Source organism: Chinchilla lanigera, unplaced genomic scaffold (assembly GCF_000276665.1).
Source record: "Chinchilla lanigera isolate Chin_1 unplaced genomic scaffold, ChiLan1.0 scaffold00074, whole genome shotgun sequence".
Classification (NCBI taxonomy): domain Eukaryota; kingdom Metazoa; phylum Chordata; class Mammalia; order Rodentia; family Chinchillidae; genus Chinchilla; species Chinchilla lanigera.
In genome coordinates this window covers 1315794-1339862 of record NW_004955475.1, presented here as the reverse complement: position 1 = coordinate 1339862, position 24069 = coordinate 1315794, and the positions used below count along the sequence as shown (strand labels likewise).

General features: G+C 38.4%; 1 protein-coding gene and 1 pseudogene across 1 annotated transcript in view; one reads left to right on the top strand and one right to left on the bottom strand.

Annotated features, from left to right (window-relative positions):
* Fam120c (family with sequence similarity 120C) overlaps positions 1 to 24069 on the top strand; it is a 170406-nt gene that overhangs the window by 82525 nt on the left and 63812 nt on the right. Inside the window, exon 10 of the mRNA XM_005401518.2 lies at positions 10665 to 10914. Within this exon, the coding sequence (XP_005401575.1) occupies positions 10665 to 10914 (250 nt within the window). The remainder of the gene's footprint in view (positions 1 to 10664; positions 10915 to 24069) is intronic.
* On the bottom strand, positions 13650 to 13932 carry LOC102016701 (annotated as a pseudogene).

Here is a 24069-nt window from a genome sequence, read left to right as displayed (position 1 = left end):
CAGTATCAGTTAATGAGATTAAAAATGTAATTAAAACTTACCAAAAAAGAAAAGCCAAGGTCCTGTTGTATTCACTGCTGAATTCTTACATTTAGAGAATTTTAATGCCAATACTCCTCAGACTTTTTAATGAAATTAAAAGGGAAGCAATACCACCTACCTCATTCCTTGAGGCTAGTATTACCCTGATACTAAAACCAGAGAAAGACCCAGCCAAAAAAGACAACTACAGGCCAGTCTCCCTAATGAACATAGATGCAAAAATAAGCAATAAGTTACTAGCAACTAGAATGCAGCAAGTCATCAAGAAACTTATGCACCATGACCAAGTGTGTGTCAGTGTGTCATCCAAGGAATGCAGAGATGGCTCAACATACGTAAATCAATAAATGTAATACACCATACAACAGAGCCAAAGACAAAAAAATCACATGAGCATCTCAATAGTTACAGGAAAAGCTTTTGACAAAGTCCAACACTCATTCATGATACAAACACTACAGAAAATCAGAATAGATGGTCTTTACCTCAACCTTATAAAAGCCATCTATGACAAGCCAATGGCCACCATTCTACTAAATGGACAAAAACTGAAAGCTCTCACTCTAAAATCAGGAACAAGACAGGATGTCTGTTATTACCACTACTTTTCAATGTTTCTGGAAACAGATCAATTACACAAGAGAGAGAAATAAAGAAGGATAGAAAATGGTTTTTTGGTTTTTTTTTTGAATGGGGAATTGGAGTTAAGACCGCATGCTTACCAGGCAGGCAGTATGCCCCTGAGCTATATCCCAGGCCCCAAGGATAGGAAAGGAAGAAGTGAAATTATCATTATTCACAGATGACATAATAGTCTACACAGAAGACCCCAAAACCTCCACCAAAAGAATTCTAGATTTAATAACCAAATTCAGTAGCGTAGCTGGATACAAAGTAAATACTCAAAAATCAATAGCATTCCTGTACACAAACAACAAACTTGCTGAGAAAGAAATTAGGGAAACTACACCCTTCACAGTAGCATCCAAAAAACATGAAATACTTAGGAATCAATCTAACAAAGGAAGTAAAAGATCTATACATTGAAAATTATACTAGTATGAAAAAGGAGATTGAAGAGGATATCAGAAAATGGAAAGATATCCCTTGCTCATGGATAGGAAGTACGAACATAGTGAAGATGGCTATACTCCCAAAATTGTTGTTCAGATTTAATGCAGTTGCAATCAAAATACCACTAGCATACCTCACAGAACTAGAGAAAACATTCTTAGAATTCATTTGGAATCAAAAGAGACCTAGAATAGCAAAAACAACTTGAGGCAACAAAGGCAAGGCAGGTGGGATCACAATCCTTGACTTGAAATTATACTACAAAGCTTCTGTGATAAATTCAGCGAGGTAGTGGCAAAAAAACAGACCTGATGCTCAGTGGGACAGATTAGAAGATGCAGACACAACTACAAACACACTCAGCCACCTTATCTTTGACAAAGGGGCCAGACATGTTCACTGGTCAGAAGATAGTCTCATTAATAAGTGATGCTGAAATAAACTGGCTATCTATATGCTGCAGACTAAAAGTAGACCCATGTCTATCACCATGCATTTAACTAATGTCAAAATGGATCAAAGATACAAATGCTAAAACAGAAACACTGAATCTACTGGAAGAGAATGTAGGTAAAATTCTTGAAGACATAGGGGTAGGTAGAGACTTCATGAACAAAACCCAAACTGTCTGGGAAATACTCCAAAGAGTCAACAAGTGGGATCTCATCTTATTAAAAAGCTTTTGCATATCAAAAGAAATCACCAACAGAGTGAAAAGACAACCCACAGAGTGGGAAAAAACTTTAGCCAACACTCCCTCAGACAAAGGAGTTATATCTAGAACATAAAAGAACTGAAAAAGTCAGACCTCCCAAATTTAAAGACCCAATTCAAAACTGGGCATCTGAGATGAATACGCACTTCTCAGATGAAGAAATACAGATAGCAAAAAAATATGAAAAAATGTTCAACATCATTGGTCATTTGAAAGATGCAAATTAAAACAACCACTATGATTCCCTCTCCAGAAAGAATGGATAGCATCAAGAAATCCACCAATAACAAATGCTGGAGGGACCCAGGGAAAAAGGAACCCTTTTCAACTATTGGTGGGAGTTTAGACTGGTGCAACCACTGTAGAAATCAGTATGAAGAGTCCTCATAAAACTAGAATTAGAGGTCCCATTTGACCCAGCTGTACCCCTTCTGATTATTTTCCCAGAAGAATTAAAAACATCCTACCACAGTGATACATGTGCACCCATGTTTATAGCAACACAAGTTGTAATAGGTGGATCTTGGAAACAACCCAAATGCCTATCAATTGAATGAATAAAGAAGATGTGATATTTTTATACAATGGAGTACTACTTAGCAATCAAGAAGGATAACTTTGAGACTTTATAGATAAATGGATGCAACTTCAGAACATACTTATAAGTGAAATAAATCAGTCTTTCATGTGTAAACGTTGTATTTTCTCCCTAGTGTAAGATGCTGAAAGAGTAAGTAGGAAGTAAAATGAACAGTAATTATTGGGAAATGGGAAGAACCTTCAAAAAGAAAGAGAAACTGGGATGGGGGAAAGGAGAAAAGGAAGGGTAAAGGAAAATTATATATATATATATACACACACACACATAACATAGTAAGATAGCTATACTACTAATCTGTACTAGTTCAACAAAAAAAAAGCTTGTGCTTATGTTGTTTGGTCAGTTTTTCATGCCTGTATCTTTTCATATGAACAACTACTTTGAAGATAATAATAAGCAATTTACTAACCATTGTTACTCTCCTCCTATTGTGTTTTGAAATTTTGTAACATTGTGTTTATTATTTTTTCTTTTTTAAAAAAATTTTCAGGCCAGCCTGAGAAACTTAGCAAGCTCCTGTCTCATAAAAATGTGCAGTGGGGATGTAGCAGAGGTATAGAATGCTCCTAGGTTCACTCTCTTAACTATAAAAAGGGAAAAACAGGCTGGGTGTGGTGGTGCACACCTGTAATCCCAGCACTCTGGAGGCTGAGGCAGGAGGATCACTGTGAGTTTGAGGCCCGCCTGGGCTACAAAGTGAGTTCAAGGCCAGCCTGAGCTGCATAGTGAAGCCCTGTCTCAAAAAGGCAAAAAAAAAAAAAGAAAGAAAGAAAAAAAAAGGGAAAAACAGAAAGAAGCAAAATGAAAACAATTATACAGCATGGCCAGGTAGGGTTTATTTCATTGTCACAATGCTGATTCTGCATGCTGGTAAAATCAGCAACTTTTAGATGATACCAAACTCAGCTGTCAGTGGGTGCACTAGTTAGGCCCCCTTGGACCGTATCTGCCTTGGCCTCTGTGTACCTCGACAGCTGAGCATAGTGAAATGAGTTCCCTATGAGACTGCTTCTTGAGGTACATCCTAGGGGCTCTATGTTGTGAAACAAAAGGTTGACACCTTTGTCTTCTTGAGCTTGTAATGAGTGGGGTTTTGCTGGTTTCTGAGATGTCCTCAAGGCATCTTTTGTCTCTGTACAAAATATTTGCTTTCTGTTTAATGCTACTAAGCTCTTTAGCAGCCACACCTCCTTCAGCCCCAACTTTATATATGGTTTCTTTTGGGCCAAAATGTCAGTTTTATTATATTTTTGTACTCTGCTTTTTATCTCTCAGTTTGCATGGTAAATCTGGCTAAAAACAGCCAGCAATATGCATTCCCCTTAGGCTGCTTGGAAATTTTATTCACCAGATCAACTAGTTTACCACCTTCAACCTCAGTCTTCTGTAAAGTCTCAGGATGTGAACAAAATATAGACAAGTTTTCTGCCATAGGAGAACACACATGGCCTTTAGTCCAACTGCTCATGCAATCCTTGAACATGGATGACATGGCCTTGAACATGGCCCTTACTGTCATCGTTCTTGTCGGCATTTTGGTCTTCCGAGCTGTGACCAGAATCAAGCATCGGGCTCTGCTTATAGCATTCTAGGGCTTCTGTAGCCTGCATCTTCAAACCTTTCCAAACTCCTCCGCAATCTGGCTCCAACGTCTTCTAAACCACGTTGCCAGGTATAGTCATAGCAATGACCTCCTTTCTCTACTACCAATGTTTTGTATTAATCACCTTTCCTGTTGCTGAACACAATATCTGACACCTACAGCTTAAAGGAGGAGAAATTTAATATGCTCATGGTTTCAATCTTCAGTCGGCTGGCTCTAAGGTAGAAACGTCGTGGTGCAAGGACATGGAAGAGCAGAGCATCACACATCTTGGTGTCCAGGAGGCTGAGCAGGGGAGCGGCATGCATGAGAGAGGGGTAAGGACCAGAGATAGATCCAAAGGCCATGCTTCCATGATCCACTCAGACACACCGGGAAGTGTGCTCCACCAATCCCTGAGCAGATCTCAAAGCCAATCAAGTTGACACTCCAGCCAACTTGAGAAAGAACATCTCCAAAAATCTTAGACTGAGTGTTTTTGTCGTGAATCACAAACAAAGCTGAAATGTTCAACATAGTCCTGGAAGTTTTAGCCAGAGCAAGACAAGAAAACTAAATAGAAGACATAGCCTAGTAAATATATTTGTGGCCTTTCTGTGGCTGGAACCATGTACCTGACGTAGCTCACAGTTTCAGAGGCTTCATCTGTGGTCCACAAGCTCCAAGGCCAAAACTGCACCATAGGAGAATGCTATTCACATCGTGGCAGCCAGGAAGCAGAGAAAGAGAAATAGCCAGAGGGGAAGTAGCAGGGGACAAGAATATGCCCTTCTAGGGAAAAGTAGAAGAGAAAAAAAGGAACACATGGAAACAGAGCTTTGTAAATGGGTATGGGAAGGAGGGGTTGAAGGGAGGGTGAGGGACTGAGGACAAAAACCAAGTTATATCATATGCAGGTACAAATTCTCTGACAAATGTGATTGTTATGTATATTTAAAATGTACCAATAAAATCTAATGTTAAAAAAATGAAACGTTTGTTACTTTAAACAAAAAAAGAATGTGCCCTTCCAGATAAAGTCCCCAGTGATCCACTTTGTCTAGCCAGGCCCTGCCTCCTAACAGCTCATTCAACAGTGAGCTCATTAGTGAATTAGTCCATTGATGAGGTTAGTGCCCTCACAATCCAATCACTTTCCAGAAGCCCTGCCTCTAACTACATGAGCCATCAGGGAAGGACATTTTTTATTTAAACCATAAATTCTCCCCAAACTGATACATAAGTTTGATATAATTCCTATGCAAATCCTGGCAAGATTGTTCATAGATACAGACAAGATTATTCTTTTTTGTTTGTTTTGTCTTTTTTTTTTGGTCTTTTTGAGACAAGGTCTCGCTATGTAGTTCAGGCTGGCCTTGAGCGCACTTTGTAGCCCAGACTGGTCTCGAACTCTCAACGATCCTCCCGCCTCAGCCTCCTGAGTGCTGGGATTACAGCCGTGAGCCACCATGCCCGGCCTCAGAGAAGATTATTGTAATATCCATATGGAAAAGCAGAGGAATTAGATGAAGAACATGGTTGTAATCCAAGTACTCAAGAGACTGAGACAGAATGATTTTGAATTTAAAAAGCAAACCTGGAGAAGAAAGAAAAAAAAAAAGAATAAACTGGGAGCAGTCACTGAAGCTAATTTTGCCAGGGATATAGCTCAGCAGCATAGCGCCTGCTTGGCAAGCATGAGGTCATGAGTTTGATTCCCAGTATTAAAAAAAAATCTAAAAAAAATGAAGCTAATTTTCAGACTTACTATGTTGCTATGCTAATTTAAGACTGTATTAGTGGAGATATTGACATATAGATCAGTAGACTATAATTGGGAATCTAGAAATGACCTTATAGAACTACAACCAATTAAGTCTTTAAAAATCTGCAAAACTACTTCATAGGATTGATAGTATTTTTAATTGTGCTGGATTAACTGTAAATTCATAGTTAAACAGGTTCACATGCCTAGACAAATTACCTTCCAGACAGGCAGTACCTTTTTATATTCCCACCAGCAATTTATGAAAGATCCTATTTCCAGCAGTCACTCAACCTGATTGTAAGACTTATTATGTTGCTATAGTAATTCTAAAATGCAGAAAGAAATCTCAAAATCGAATATTATTTTTTCAATATTTTGTATTAGTACATGTTTGCAGTACATGATGATTACATTCTTGTGGGGAGTTGACATGTGTACCTAACACATCTTGATTGTTTTTTTAATCCCTTTCCCCTCTCAAAACTGAACATTACAAAAACAGTCTAATTAGAGAAAATCAACCAAGCACGGTGGCTCACACCTGTAATCCCAGCACTTCGAAGGCTGAGGCCCGAGGATCACCATGAGTTTGGGACCAGTTGGGCTAGATAAGCATCTTCAAGGGCTGCACTGCACTGCACAGTAAGACACTGTCTCAAAAACCAAAAAAAAAAAAGAAAGAAAAAAGAAATCTCTCAGCAGATATCATACACAGACATTTCACTAACACAGATAAACATACTGCAAATAAAAATGTAAGATGATGTTTAACATCTAACAATCATTAGAGAAATAAAAATTAAAACCACAATGAAATTTTACTACATACCTCTCAAAATAGCTAAGGAGAAAAGTAGTGATAATAGTAACAAATGCCAGAGGGAGTGCAGAGAAACGTAGATCTTCCATAAATTGCTGGTGAGAATGTACAGTAAAAAGGCCTTGCCAGTTCGGAAAGGAATTTATCAGTGTCTGTCAGAACTGAAAATAGACTTACTACACATCCCAGCACTTACATCCTTGGTTATTTATTCCAGGGAAATGAAGGCTTATTTTTCTGTAGAAACTTGTTCATGAGACAGCCTTTTATTCTTTGTGTGTATTCACTGAGGGTCAAGTCCAGGGCCTTGTGCATACTAGAAAAACACTCTACAAAAGCTTTATTTTATTTATTTATTTATTTGTTTATATATATGTGTGTGTGTATATATATATACACACACACACACACATATAGTTTTTGGGTAACACTGAGGATTGAATCTAGGGCCTCGTGTATGCTTAATAGCTTTATTCTTAATAGCCCCAAACTTTATATCCTTCAGTAAGTGAATGGTTAAACTATGGCACATCAGTGCTAAAATATGAGCTGTTGATTCAGCAACATGAATAGATCGCAAGGGCTTTTTCCCCCTTAGGAGACAGAGCCTCATTGTGAAGTTCCGGCTGGCCTTCAACTTACTATGTAGCCCAGGCCAAACTTGAACTCACAGCGATCCCTGTGCCTCAGCCTCTGAAATGCTGGGATTAGAGATGGGCACCAGCAGACCCAGCCTTCAAGGGCATAATTCTGTATGAAAATGCATATCACAAAATCATATACTGTCTGCTTCCATTTTTATAACATTTTCAAAATGACAAAATTATACAAATGTAGAACAATATTGTCATGAGTATGGATGGTGCTGGAAGGTATTTGGTGTGACTATAAAGTGCAGCACACTAGAAATCTTGTGGCTATGGAATTTTATATCTTTTTTTTTTTTTTGAGGAGAAGTTCCTCTGCTCTTTAGCTACCTAGGCTGGTCTCAAGTTTGTTAAACTCAACCAGTCCTCCCATCTCAGCCTTTCAAGTAGCTGGGATTACAGGCATGCATCCCTGCACTCAGCTAGTTCTCTGTCTTAGTCTAGTCTAGTCTGTCTATTCTAGTCTGGGTCTCACTATGCAACCCTTGAATGTGCTATGTAACCCAGGCTGGCCTGAAACTCAAAGTCTTCCTGCCTAAGCCTCTGATGGCTGGGATTACAGTGTCACCGTGCCCAGCCAGTCCTATGTATTGATTGCATTGTAGCTACATGGATCAATGTGACATACCCTATTTCCCTGAAAATTTAAGGCCAGGTCTTAAATTATTTTGCTTCAAAAGATGTAGTAGGGCTTATTTTCAGGGGATGTCTTTTTTTCATGTAGAGCAGTCTACATCTATTCAGTACAACAGTCAACATTTATTTATGTATAGAAATTTTTTTCCAATACAGTTGTGTCATCTTTTTCTGGAACATTGTCATAACTTTCCAGTCCCCTAATTCTGGCCTGAATTTCTTACGACTCTACTTCCTGTAGAACCATTGGCCCCAATCTCTCATGTCCAGCAGTACAACTCTCCCTAAACAAGCCCTTCTCATCTGTGTATCTTGCTTGTAGTGTCAGCAATTTTCACAAATGAATTCTTCACGCAAGTCACAGCCTCTTGCAGGCTAGGCTTCACAGGTTCCATTTTGTTGAGTTTTCATTGAAGACTTAGGAGACAGGAGTGGCAACAAGAATGACGGTCCACACAAAAGGGACAAAAAATTGTAGGCACCAAAATTCAGAAAATATTTATTTCACATGAGTGCTCTAAGTACATCAGTTACAACACACGATGTATTAAATGATGAAGATTCATATTAGACACAGCCATGTCTGTTCATTATCAAATGTGCATGTTATTTATGCATTGTGTCTGTACTCTGATGGGTCATTTGGCAATACATCTTGAGTTCATCCGTTTATGTAGGCACTTACCTCTCATTCAAAGGCACCCACTTGGGTATTTACAAATGCTTAATTATAATTTCTATTACCATTTAAGTATTGTCATTATTATTTATATTTAATTATACTTTGTAATTTAATATGTCCATCATGTGTTGCAGTGCATGTACTAAATGCGTCCATCTGGCTGACGATCTTAACTGGGGCTTATTTTTGGGGTATGGCTTATGTTACAAGCATCCTGAAAAATCATGCTAGGGCTTATTTTCTGGATAGGTTTTACTGTCAAGGAGATATGGTAGGACTACACACACATATTGTTACAATATCGGTTCCTGAGCTTTGGTGTCATAATTATTTAAGATACGACTGTTAGAGCAAACTAAGTAATATATACACAGGGCCTCTTCCTGTTTTTGCAGCTCCTTATGAATCTATAATGATTTCAGCCAAAGAAGATTATTTACAAAAGAGCACTTTGGCACTGGATAGAATTTAGTGATAGAGCATTCAGCCAAGCATGCATGAGCTCTGAGTTTTGCTCCCCAGCACTGCAAAAAAAATGTTTAAAGAACACTCTGGTGATTGTGGAGCATGGGTGTGAGAAGGATAAGATAGGGTAAAGGCAGGAACAAACTTCCTGGACACTCCTGTCAGGTGAAAAGTGCTGTCTGGACATTACATTGTTTGTTGTTTTGGAGAAGAGGAGACAGGTGGAAGGGAGACTGGGTTAGAATCAGCAGGACCTTGGTAAACACCAGGTGTTTTGAAGGTTAAGGAGAAAGAGGACTCTGGCATGATTACTAAATCTCTAGTTTGGGTGACTGAGTAGACTGTAGGCATCTGAAATGAAAGAGACTAAAAAGCTGAATATGATGGCACACGTCTGTAATTCCAGCCACTTGAGGAGATCATGAGTTTGAGGCCAGCATGGCCAATTTAGTGAGGCCTTGTGTCAAAATTTAAATGGGGAAGGAGACTACTTTTTTTTGAGGCAGGGTCTCACTATGTAGTTCAGACAGGCCTTGAACTCATTATGTAGTCCAGGCTGGCCTTGAACTCAGTGATCCTCCTGCCTGAGCTGCCTGAGTGCTGGGATTGCAGGCATGCACCACCATACCTGGTAGGTTCACTGTTTTATAAGTTCAATCACCATAGTTTAGAAGCCTGAGATGTAGACAGAAGCCATATTTTTCTGGTCTGTTATCTTTTTAAATCTAAAACTGTTTGAGGCCAGGTGTGGTGGCACATGCCTGTAATCCTAGCACTCAGGAGACTGAAGCAGGAGGATCATTGCGAGTTCAAGACCAGCCTGGGCTACAAAGTGAGCTCAAGGCCAACCTGAACTGCATAGTGAGACCCTGTCTCAAAAAGATAAAATAAAATAAAAACTGTTTGGTTGGGGGGATTGTTTATTGTTCTGTGTTTTTGGTTTTTGTTTTTTTTTTTTTTCTGAGATAAAGTCTAGCTACATTGCCTGAGCTGGCCCCAAATTTCTGGGCTGAAGTGATCTTCTTGCTTCAGCCTCCTGAGTAACTAGGATTGTAGGCATGCATCAACCATGCCCAACATTTTTTTTTTGAGAATTTTATGAAATCCCTTAGTCTGTCATGAAATCAACTATTCATATACTTCTTCCTTAGACTTCTTTCTTTGTCTAACCTGGTATATCTACTTAAATTCAATGTAATTACAAACTGTGTGATGTTGGATTTTGATTTTTTTCTGAAAAGTAAATACTGTTTTGTAATAATGTCATCATAATAGGTCCATCTCTGGGTTTTTTTTTTAAAGAATTAAATGAGATAATATATGCAAAATATTTAGCATATTCCACCACCTAATAAATGCTTGCTACTGATGTTACTACTGCTAATGATAAAAATTATAACAAAAACTTAGAAGAAGCCAGATGTGGTGGCACACACCTATAATCCCAGCACTCAGGAGGCTGAGGCAGGACTATCGCCATGAGTTTGAGGCATGCCTGGGCTACATAGTGAGACCCTCTCTTTCTCAAAAAAATGGAAGATACTGAAATGTGATAGATCCTGTTAATGGTAGCTAGCTGTAGAAATGGTCAGATGTTCTACAGCCTATTTTTTCTCAATTTTTGTTTTCTAGTTCCTTCAGTGATTCTTAAAGAATGGTCTGCCTATAAAGGGAAGTCACCTCAAACTCCTGAGCTGGTGTCTGCCCTGACATTTCGGGAATGGACCTGCCCAAACCTCAAGAAGCTCTGGCTGGGCAAAGCAGTTGAGGACAAGAACAGAAGGATGCGGGCTTTCCTGGCGTGTATGAAGTCAGACACACCCAGTATGCTCAATCCAGCTAATGTCCCTACCCATCTGCTGCTTATGTGCTGTGTTCTCCGGTAAGCCATGTGACGGGATGGTTACCATTACTAGTTCCTATATCTTTTGCTTTTTTGACATTTCCTTTAAACAGGTGTTTTTATGGTATTTCAGGAAGGAGAGATTTTTGTTTTATATTTGGCTTAGACCTCAAACATTGCAAATAATTATTGAGATATCTCTTCAGTTATGATCCTTTGTCATCAGTCCACGCATGACCCTTCATTTGTTTTTGTCTGACTCAGTCCTCAATCCAGTTTCCTTCTCCTTTCCACATCTAGTCATCCACTCTTGGATACGTGATGTGTGTCTTCTTAAGCCATCTTTCATATGTTTATTTAGACGTGTATATTCAGACACAGTTCTATAATTGTGGGTTGTTGTTTGATCGGGTTTTTTGTTTCGGTTTGGAGGTTTTTTTCAGTACTAGGGATTGAACTCAGAGCCTTACATATACTACACCCTGTGTACCACTGAGCTACATCCTTAACCCTTTTAATTTTGAGACAGTGTGTCACTTAGTTGCACAGGATAGCAATCCTCCTGCCTCATCTCTTGAGTAACTGGGACTATAGGCAAGGACCACTGAGCCTAGCTAGAAATACCCTTTTTTATTTTTTCAGTACTGGGTTTAATTTTTCTTTATTTCTTTCCTTTTTGTGTGTGTGTTTTTGAGGCAGGGTCTCACTGTGCAGTTCAGGCTGGCAATCCTCCTGCCTCAGCCTCCCAAGTGCGGGGATTACAGACGTGTGCCGCCATGTCCAGCTGGGTTTTATTTTGTTAAACCCATTGATTTACCTTGGTGATATGTACTTTGTGGTCTTATTTAATAAATTATCCCCTATCCCTGGATCATAAAGATACTTTTCTACATTTTCTTATAATTTTATAGTGTTTTCCATGTCAAGAAATAATATAATGGGTATTTATTCTGAATATGCTGAGAAAAAGATCACATTTTCTTTAATAAGTCAGTTTCCTAGTTCCACTTACTAGTTAAATGATACCTTCTTTTTCCATTGATTTCTGTTATCATCTTCTCCTGTACCAGGTTCCTATATATACATGAATCTATTCCTGGATTCTATTTTGTTCTATTTCCTGTTTGATCCTTAATCAGTATCTCATTCTTTTAATTATTAGAAGTTTATAACTTGCTTTAATATCAGTTAGGACAAATCTTCATCCTTAACTTCTTGTTTCAGAATCGTGCTACCTATTCTTGCAACTTGTGAACTTTTGTTTATAATTTAGAATCAGTTCAGTGTCACCAAAATATTGTTGGCTTTTTTGACCTTGCATTCAATTTATAGATTAACTTGGGGAATATTGACCTCTTTCAGATGGTGTATATTCCCATCCGAATATCATAGTTTACATTTTGCATTTATTCAGGTCTCTTTCTTTATGTGTTAGCAGAATTCTCTTTTTTTCCATAGAAGCATTTAATTAAAATTAATTTCTAAGTACTTACTATATATAGCTGTGATTTTGAATAGTATTCTATTTTCTATTCACTTTCTCATTATTTATTGCTGATGCTGAAGAAGTAAGTTTTTGTGCAAAAGGGAGGTCAGGTTCATCCTACAAGTCACCTTAAAGAACACTGAGCTTTGAAATGGGTCAGGCTGATAATGGTGATACACGCCTGTCATCCCAGCACTTGGGAGGCTGAGGCAGGAGGATCACTGTGTGTTTGAGGCCAGCCTGAGCTACAAAGTGAGTTCAAGGCCGTGTCAGAATTGAACTGCATGTCAAAATTCTCATGGCTAATGTAACTTTCCAAGCTACAATGTTATTCACTACAAAAAAATATTTTGATGCAGTGCCTGCATTTCACTTTGAGCAATCCACCTGTGAGCATTACCTTTGGATAGTAAAATCAGATTACAGATGCAGGATAAATATAATAGTTGTGATAGTCATCCTTAACATCTTAGTTACAGGGAAAAACAGGCAGGTACCATAGAGTGCAAAGATTTCACAGCTGGAATATTCTGCAGTCCTTCTGAGAAACTACAGATGGGAAGCATGTAAATATCTGTCACATGGTGGTTCAGTCCACCACAGTAATCATAATTCTGCCCATGCGTTCAGATGACTGCTACTGTTTGTCATCACTAAAAAGCAGATCCACAGTCAGTCATTGCAGAGTTTAATTTGGGAAAGCTTAAGGTAAAGCACACCTGTTACTAACTATTTTTAGAGATAATTGAGACTACACTATTAGCAACTAAATACACCTTCTGGTTTTAAAAAAAACAGGTTAATACTGTGCAGTTAATCCTAGTTACCATATATATTTATTGGTTATTAACGGTGCAAAGTTTATGCTCCAAAAGAAATACAACAGTCCACCAAAATGGTTACATTTAACTTTCTCTTAAAGGCAGATGAACTAAATGTAAGAACTGGCTTTTCTTGGTATTTTATTTTAAAATTACTGATACATATTTACCAGAGAAATAATTATACATTCTGCCCAACATCAAATAGTTTCTGCAAAAAGTTTCTAAGATAGATGCATTTCTTGTTCAATTTCCAAAAAAATAATGGTTCTCTAACTGAAAGCATTTATGTTCCTACAGCTCTAAGATAAGCATTAAAAAGGAAATACAAGAAATGATCTCTTGACTTTTGAATAGCCCACCTAGTTACATAAAGTATTTTCTGTTTCAATACTTTATCAATTTCAAAAGATATTACTTCCTACAAACAGGACAAACAGAATCTTCCTTTCAGTCATTTCAAACTGTCAGCCTGTTTCCATGGTAACACTGCGGGACTCCTTGGCTACTATGAGTCGCGTCGGCTGACTGTGGAACTTCTCAGTCTTCTTCACATCTTGAGCTTGATCTGTTCTGTACACCAAACAAGCTAAATCATCGGTTACTTTAATACACAAATTCCCATTAGCGTGCCTATATCTGAGAACCACTCCTGCCTTCATCGGGTCCGCGAGGTAGAGTTTCTCTGCCGCATGACTGAACTCCTCCCAGGTCTGGTACTGTGGCATTTTGGCCTGGATTTGGACTCAAGCTGCCAGTGCAGCAGCCGCTGCAACTGTCCAAAAAGGGGATAAGTGTTTCGAAGTGAGTATTAATGACAATGTGTCTTTTACTGTAGTAATTTTTAAAAATTACTTGTAGTGTAAATTCTGTTTGGGGCACTTCTTGAGTAAGTTACTTTAGCCTTCCTAAACATCACTATAAATAGGTATTATAATTCTTACTTCTCAGAGCAGTTTGAGCACTGAAGTGATATGTACAGGGGTCCTACCACATAATAGATGCTCAATACCTGTTAATTTCCTAACCACCTTGACAATTAAATTGGTAACTTACAAGGTTTTCCCAGTAAGAATAATGGATAAATAAATATTCATTCCTTCTAGTTCCTAATGTGTTCCTAAGATACAGCCCTCCAATGTCATATAATTAGCTCTAGAATTACAAGTTTTCTTTCTAAACTATACAGTAATAGCTCACTTACCTGTTTATTTGGTTCTCTTGGTTATATAGAATGTGTTCAGGATCATGAAAATAATTTAAATCAGTGGCGGCAAACCTATGGCATGCATGTTATTTGTTTTTCTTTTAAGACAAAACATGTTAAGGTATGAATTGTTTTCTCTAAACTAAAACCATAGCATTCTGGTTTAATTGCAGTTTGGTATTTTGAGAGAAATAAGTGGGTTTTGGGTTGCGCTTGAGCACTTGTCTCTAAAAGGTTTGCCATCACTGATTTAAATCATTTGAGATCGGCTATCGGACTGTGTTGTGATAGTCTGATAGGGACTATGTACTTCCCCTGGAAAGAATCACTTACCCTCCTGCACAACCTTTTTTATTCTTAATTTAGACACTGACAGTTTGGTCATTTGATTTCCAGTGTATAACATCAGAAGAAAGGAAATAGAAGTTACTCTTAGAATCAGTCTCAGTGGCAGCGGTGGTAAATGACAGCCTCCTAAGAATAAGAAAAATGATATAAAGATTACTTTTTCGAAAAGACCCCCAAAAGAAGGGAAAGTATCTGGAGTAATTGCAGGGAGCAGGGGGGAAATTACCCTACATCAATCAGTAACCTCGTGTTCATCAAATTATCCAGAACAGGTACTGTACTATAGTATCACCTCTTCCATACCTGGCAGTGTGCTAAGTCAGCCTTGTGTATGATGTTTCTTTTTATGGTGTTTGATTGATTTTTTTTGTGTGACAGGGTCTTACTATGTAGTTCAGACTGGCCTTGAGCTCACTGTGTAGTCCAAGCTGGCTTCAAACTCATGGCAGTCCTCCTGCCTCCACCTCCCAGGTGCTGAGATGATAGGCATGTGCCACCATCCCCAGCTTTTTGATTTGTTTTAATTTGAGTTTTTTGCACATGATATTTCTAATGCTCATAATAGTGCTGCAAAAGTAGGTATTTATCTCTACCCAAAGGTGAACAAACAGGTTTAAAAAGCAGCACTTGCCGGACATGGTGGCATGCACCTATAATCCCAACCGGGGAAGATTGCTTCAAGTTTAAGGCCAGCCTGAGCTACATAGTAAGTTTAAGGCCAGTCTGACCCACCTAGCGAGACCCTGTCTCAAAAAATAGAATCTTAAAAGCAGTGACTCACAAAGATAACATAGCTAGTAAGTGGTAATGAGAGGGTTTGAACTTAACTCTCTCCAATTCCCAATTACTACATTTTTAGGAAGACAGAATGATAAAAAGCTGTAATTTGCATGATTAGCATAAAATCTGGTTTGACATTTAAAATTTAACTTCATTTTTAATTTAAAGAGAAAAACCACTAAAAACCACAATGATGCAAAATTTCAATCCAAGATAAAGTAACTACTTTGAAGGTAACAAGCAATGTAGATTATAAGATATAGGCATGAGAAATTGATCAGATGTTATAAGCACAAACATTTCTTTTCAGTGAGCTAATAGAGATTGGTAATACAACTATCTTAATTGTCTTGTGTGTGTGTGTATATATATATATATATATATTTTCCTTTTCCCATCCTTCTTTTCTCCTTTCCCCATCCCAGTTTCTCTTTACTTTTGAACAGTTTCTTACCATTTCCCAATATGTATTGCATGTTTAGGTTCTTATTTTCTCTTTCAGATTCTTACACTAGGGAGACAATATGGTGTTTACACATGTGAGACTGGTTTATTTCACTTATGAGTATGTTCTCAAGTTGTATCCATTTACCTATAAAAATTTCAGGTTTATCCTTCTTTACAGCTAAGTAGTACTCCATTGTATAAAAATACCACATCTTCTTTATCCATTCCTTGGTTGATGGGCATTTGGATTGTTTCCAAGATCTAGCTATTACAAATTGTGTTACTATACACATCGGGGAACATATATTGCTGTGGTATGATGTTTCTAATTCTTCTGGGAAAATACCCAGGAAGGAGAATAGCTGGGTTGAATGGGACCTCTAATCCTAGTTTTTTGAGGAATCTCCACACTCATTTCCACAGTGGTTGGACCGGTCTACACTCCCAGCAACAGTGAAGAGGGGTTTCCTTTTCTCCACAGCCCCTCCAGCATTTGTTATTGGTGGATATCTTGAGATAGCCATTCTTTCTGGAGTGAGAGGGAATCTCAGTGTTGTTTTGATTTGTATCTTTTGAATGACCAATGATGTTGAACATTTTTTCATGTTTTTTTTTTTCTTTGTTTTTCTTCTGGTACCAGGAATTGAACTCACGACGTTGCACTTGCCAGGCAGGTGCTGTGCTGCTGAGCTAGATCCCCAGCCCCCATGTTTTTTGTTTTTTGTTTTTTTTGCTATCTGTATTTCTTCATCTGAGAAGTGTGTATTCATCTCAGATGCTCAGTTTTGGGTTGGGTCTTTAAATTTGGGAGGTCTGATTTTTTTTCCAATTCTTTATATGTTCTAGATATAACTTCTTTGTCTGAGGGAGTGTTGGCTAAAGTTCTTTCCCACTCTGTGGGTTGTGTTAGATGTGCAAACGTGTTTTAATAAGATGAGATCCCAGTTATTCTTTGGAGTATTTCCCGTGCAGTTTGGGTGTTGTTCGTGAAATCTCTGCCTACCCCTATGTCTTCAAGGTTTATACCTACTTTCTCCTCCAGTAGATTCAGTGTTTCCTTTTTAATATTTAGATCTTTGATCCACTTTGACTTTAGTTTAGTGCATGGTAATAGTCATGGGTCTAGTTTTACTGTTTGGTATGTAGAGAGCCAGTTTTTCCGGCACCATGAACACGTTTGGCCCCTTTGTCAAAGATAAGGTGGCTGAATGTAGTTGTGTGTACAGATCCTCAGGTCTGGTTTTTTTGCTAGTACCATGCTCAGTTTATCACAGCAGCTTTGTAGTATAATTTCAAGTCTGGGATTGTGATGCCTCCTGCCTTGCCTTTGTTGCTCAGAATTGCTTTTGCTGTTCTAGGTCTCTTCTGGTTCCAGATGAATTTTAGGAATCTTTTCACTAGTTCAGTGAGGTATGATTGCATTAAATCCACACAATTTTGGGTATATGGCCATTTTCACCATGTTGGTTCTTTCTATCCATGAGCAAGGGATATCTTTCCATTTGCTGAATGGAATCTCAGTCTCCTTTTTCAGAGTACTATAGGTGTTGTACTTCATTAGATTGATTCCTAAGTATTTCATTTTAATGGATGCTACTGTGAAGGGTGCGTTTTCCCTAATTTCTTTCTCAGTGAGCTTGTAGTTTCTGTACAGGAATGCTATTGAATTTTGAGTGTTGAGTTTGTATCCAGCTACACCACTGAATTTGATTATTAAATCTGGTAGTCTTTTGGTGGAGTTTTGGGGGTCTTCTATGTGAAGTTACCATGTCATCTGCGAATAATGATAATTTCACTTCTTCCTTTCCTATCCTTACTCTTTTTATTTCTCCGTCTTGTCTCATTGCTGTGCCTGATGTTTCCAGAACTATACGGAACAGGTGTGGTGATAGTGGACATCTTTGTCTTGTTCCTGATTTTAGAATAAAAGCCTTCAGTTTTTGTCGAATTAGTATGATGTTGGCCATTGGTTTGTCACAAACGTGTGTTATCAGGTTGAGGAAAAGACCATCTATTCTGATATTCTGTAGGGTTTTTATCAAGAGTGAGTAGTTACACTGTGTCAAAAGCTTGTTCTGCATCTACTGAGATGATGTGATTTTTTTGTCTTTCGCCGCGTTGATATGGTATATTACATTACCATCCCTGCATTCCTTGGATGACTCCCACTTGGTCATGGTGAGTAAGTTTCTTGATGATTTGCTGCATTCTGTTTGCTAGTAACTTATTGAGTATTTTTGCATCTATGTTCATTAGGGAGACTGACCTGTAGTTCTGTTTTTCGGTTGGGTATTTCTCTGGTTTTGGTATCAGGGTAATACTTGCCTCCAACCTTCTTATTTTTTAAGGCAGAGTCTGAAGTTGCTAGGTTCCCCAGGCTAGGCTCAAACTTGAGATCCTCCTGTGTTAGCCTCCCAGAGTGTTGGGATTGCAGTTTTGTGCCAACACACTTAGCCTAGGATGGACTGATATTGTTTGAAGACACAATCTTTGCATGCCACCAGCAATCACTAGGGAGCAAGAGATCGTATGGGTGGAGTACAGCCCTGTTGAATGTAGAAAGGTATTCACTAAGGCCCTATCATTTTTAGGAAGTGCTCATTTAAATCTCAGCAGTTTCTAGAAATAGAACATGAAACTATGCAAGGTCTCATCTTTTGATTTACAAACAAAATTGAAGAGTCTATCCTGAGAAACAATTTCCTAAAGAAGCAATAGATTGACTTCAGCATAGGGCATTTGGGTTAACCATTGGTCGTCCTGATAAATACAAAGTAAAGATATGCCAACAGTTTTTCACTCAGCTAAATCTAACTCTCATCAAGAAAAGCAAGTGAAGAAGAATAGCTTAGAAATTTTCAAAAGGAGCATTAGGAAGTATCTTTACTCACATACCAATATGTAGCATAAACTCATCCTAGATTAATGTCCCAGTATCACATAATTTTAGAACAGATATTAAAGCCCTAGGCATATTAGAACTTAAAATATGCCAATAAAGCAATGCAAGTCAGGAAGGAAAGATGAATTTTTAAGTAATTGTTGTTTAGACTATTGGATTTGTATTTGCAGAAAAAATATCTACATTAAGCAATGCCTCATATAAATTTCAGGTAGATTAAATATGTGTTTTTAAAACGACAAAAGTCAAAAACTGAGAAACAGTTTACCTTGAGATAGGAAAGACAATTTGTAAATGAGAATAAAGAAGTAGCAATTTCAGCTGCAAACCGTAAAGTATACCACACTTTCCTGTGGCTCCAAAACACCAAGCCAAAATTTAACTGGGCAATCTGGGCATTGTGCTAGCCATAAGCAGCTTTGGCAAGCTCACACACGTTCCGGAGGACATGGAAGATGGCATGCATGTTTAGGGACAAACAGGGAGGGTTGCAGCTACATATTCATAGCTGGCTAAACATGAGGCTTTGCACAATGTGAAAATAAAAGCCAGGATGAGCTATAGTAAACTGCATGAAGTTTAATGAATGCCCCGACATATATGTGCATCACCTTGGCAGATGATGGAAACCGTATTGCCCCAGAGGCTTATGTCCAACTTTGACTAATCATTGGCCAACTAATAAGATACCTTAATCCAAAAGAGAACCCTAGGAAGTTAGGTGTAAAAAATAAGGAAATATTACAATCTAAACAAAAATTTCAGCAGGGACATCCTTGGTGACCCCTTATAGAAAAGAGAGATGTTTTCCTAAAAAACTAACTAATATCAGAAATCTAGGATTGTTACACTATATTTTCTTTTCTTTTTTTTTTGTTTTTTTGGGTTTTGGTTTTTTTTTTTTTTTTTTTTTTTTTTTGTCTTTTTTGAGACAGGGTCTAGCTTTTTAGTCATGTATGCGTCCCTGTGTTCAGTCCTCAGAAGTAAAAATGGGTGTGAGGGGAAGGAGATAGAGTGAGAAAGAAAACTATGACAATGATTTATCAACTAGAGAATAGTAAGAAATAATATAAATCATAAAATTAAACAAAATAGGTATTCTCGAGTTGAAAAATATAATATATAAGATGAAAAACTAATTTGAAGGCCTCAACAGCAGATATAACTTGAGAGAAGAAAAAAATTAGTGAACTTGAAGGTAGATCAATAGAGATTATCAAGCCTGAAAAGCAGAATGGAAAAATGATGAAACAATGAACAGAGCCTAAGAGACCCACAGGAAACCTTGAGCACACCAACATATGTGCAGGAGTTCAGGAGAGAGGAATGCATTTGGAGAAAAAAAGTTGAAGAAATAATAAACTCAAAGGTCCATACATCTCCATAGATAGCATTACAAGATAATCTTAAAAGCAGGAAGCAAAAATCAACTTACTCCATACTAAGGAAGAAGATTAGTAATAATGGTAATAAGGTGGCAGAAGCCCAAATTTTCATTGACTTGCGAGTGAATAAACAAAAGGATGGAAATTCTGACACATGCCTCAGCATGGGTGAACCTTGAAGACATTATGCTAAGTGAAATAGACCATTCACATTGCCACAAATATTGTATGATTTCACATAAATGAAATACTGTAGTCAAATTGATAGAGACAGAAAATAGAATGGTGGATCCCAGGGTTGTGGGAAGAGGAGAATGGGGACTTACTGTTCAATAGATATGAGTTTTAGATTAAAAAGAAAAATATTCTGGTGATGGTTGTACCATAATTGGATATACTTAATACCTCTGAGCTTTATACTTAAAAGTAGCTCAAGTAGTAAATTTTATGTTGTGTTTACCATACAAGAGAAGCAAGGAAGGCAAGGGATGGTACTTCCATAAGGACAGAGTAAGGAGGTGAGCAAACCACTCCAGCGGCATTTCAGTTTAACTGGTGAAAACTATACAAATCAAGGCTGGGCAGTAGCTTAGTGGTAGAGCACTTACCTATATACAGGACCCTGAGTTCTAGTCTCAGCCCCACAAAGAGATAAATAAAAACAGTAATCATATAAGGTTTCGGGAGTTTTCCTGAGGATATACAATAAATGGAAAACCATTCGTTCAAGAAAATCTACGAAGAGAAGAGAGCAGAGCTGGTGTAAGAGATTCTTCTCTCAGAGAGGCTACAAAGGAAAAGAGTTAGCTCTGTTATCCCCAGTCAGTAATGTGGTAAGTACCATGAAAGCACCATTGGTCCCTACAGTCAGGCTGTGTTAGTTTACAGAGCCATTTACATTTCAGGATGGCTAGGCATGGTCCCTTCAGGTGCATAGCTTGTGCCAGAAGGGTAGCAAAAGAAGCTAAGCAACCTCTTAAAAACATAGGTAAAATTCTGAAAACTGCAGGCTGTGGCTTCACTCAAGAGGTAAAAATAATTTTCTGGTAACATGACTTTGATTCTGTCATTGTAATCTAGAAACAGTGTGTCTGGAGTATTCCTACAAGAGCTGCTTACCAGGTGTCTGTTTTGCCCAAAGAAGGCTGTGTTAAGATTGAAGCACTAGCTGTCCAAAGACTTTTCACAACAGCATGATAATAAATGGGCCCAGTGTTGTTAGACTGCAATTTTCATTATGTTTCTAAACTAACACCTTATTTTTATAATTGCTGTTAGAAAGTAAAAGTTTGACTGTAACTATCTTAAGTTATTAAAATAGCATGTGGTAGGGAGAGTAAACCTGAAGTGAAACTGAGATAATAAATCTAGTTAGTGATGTTACTGTGAATTACAGGCATGTTACTGAATGTGTAAGAGACATTCATTACATAATAAAGCAGTAGGAATAAAAGTAAAGGGAAACAGCATGTGGAAAAGGTGAGTTACTGTCCTGAGAAGGAATAAAGAGCATATCTAGTTCAGTTACAACCTATTAATGATGCAAAGTATTGGTTCTTTTTTTTGTCTTCTTGAGACAGAGTCTCACTATGCAGTTCAGGCTGGCCTTGAGCTCACTTTGTAGCCCAGGCTGGTCTCGAACTCGGAACGATCCTCCTGCCTCAGCCTCCCAAGTGCTGTTATCACAGGCGTGCACCAGCACACCTGGCTAGTTCTCATGTTAGGTATATAATTCTTTGTTTGTTTGTTTGTTTTGAGACAGGGTCTAGCTTTTTAGTTCAGGCTGGCCCTAAACTCTCTATGTAGCCCAGGCTGGCCTTGAACTCATGGTGATCCTCTTGCTTCAGCCTCCCGAGTGCTAGGATTACAGGTGTGTGCCACCACACCTGGCTATAATTCTTTTACTTGAGTAAAATAAAATTTTCAAATTTGAGTGGTAGAGATAAAGAGAAGAATGTGAACCAAAATTTTATATAGGCAGTGTTGAAGTATATAGCAGTATTGGAGTAAAACAGAGCATCCAGTGACACTGTATTTAGTCTGCACATATCTCTTATGGAAATAAAATAGACATTCAGATTTCAAAGGAGAGGAAAAATGCTGGATGTGGTTGTGCATGCCTGTAAGCCCAGCAGTGAGGAAGCTGAGGCAGGAGCATTGCAAGTTCAAGGCCAGCCAAAGCCATATAGAGAGTTCAAGGCCAACCTCAATTACACAGCAAGACTCTGTCTTGGGGGAAAAAAAGCAAAAGAAAGGAAGAAGATTACTTAATCTGGGTAAAAATAACAAGAGTCTGTAGCATATTTAGCTCAAGGTCTGTTCTCTTACTCTCATCTCTATTATAGTAAACCTGTCAGGTATGAATAGCCAACACATGGATTCCCTCTCCTCACAGCTCCCATTCTTGGGCTATTTTATTTTTGGATTTGGTTTGGTTTGGGATTTTTTGAGACAGAGTCTTGCTGTGTAGTTCAGGCTGGCCTCAAACTTGCAGCAATCCCCCTGCCTCACCTTTCCAAGTGCTGAGATTACAGGCATGCACCACCATGCCCAGCTAGGGCTATGGGAAAGTGCCTTGGTTACGTTTTTGTTGTTGCTGAGACAAAATGCCTGATGCCCAAAATTAAGGAAGGAAAGGTTTATTTAGCTTACAGTCTGTGGAGGTTATAGTCTATATTTGGCTGGCTCCAAGGTAGAGTGGCACATAACAGAGGGCAACTGTTTATGGCAGCGGAAAACTGCAAAGGCAACAAGAGCAAAAGGGAGGTATGCCAGCTGTAAGCAGCCTCTTTTTTTCTCGTATGTTGTATGCAAACTATCCACACCAGGGCGGAGGTAGCACTCACACTCATGAATCAATCATAAACTCTAGAATCCCACCCCATGACTGCATGAGACTTGGTGGGGCCAGGGGGTGGCATCCAGACACAAACCATAACATTTTACCCCTGGTCCCCCAAAGACTCATATATACGCCTTTATGTAAAAGACATTTTAGTCTTTCTCTAAGAGTTGCCAAAGTCTTAACAGTTTTAGCATTGTTAAAAAGTCTAACTCCCAAGTCTTTTTCAAGATCTAAGGCAAACTCTTAGTTGTGAGCTCCTATACAAATGAAAAGTTAAACATTTTTCACATTTCATGGCACAAAATAAACAATACCATTTTAAGAGATACAAACAGGAATATACAAAGCACCGGGACCACAGCAAGTCCAAAATCTGGCAGGGCTAACATTATGTCCTATAGTTTTATGTTTAGCATTTGAAGCAATCTATGGCATATTATGAGCTCTAAAGGGCTTGCATGACTGTACCCCTATGGCACTTATGGTTACAGCTCCCACAGCTTTTTTTTTTTTTTTTAGGCTCACTTTGCTGCCTCCTTGTAGCTTTTGTCAGACAATCTACGTTTTTGACTTTTGTAAACTTTTGAGGGCTTTACTTCACCTTTTGCTTTATTCTCACAGCTTCACACATGGCCCTCTCAGGGGCACATTGCCTTATCTCTCAGGCCTTTTCAAATCGAGGTGGAATCTTTTTTAACCTCAGAACTTTTGTATTTTGTATGTACTAAAACCAGTGCTATGTGGATGATGCCAAGGTCTGTTGTCACCTAGAGCAGTACCCAAGCTTTTTTTTTTCTTGGCCATAGGGGTTGAGTGCCTGGATTGCTGGGCACTCTGAATCTAATTCTGAGGAACAAATTCTTTATGCCGTCGGCATTTTGGAACATGGTGCTGTGTAGCTTTTTCTCAGAGCAGTCTTTTATCTTCACAGGTTTGAGGCTGCAAAGGGTGGAGACTTGCTGCTTTTTGTGAT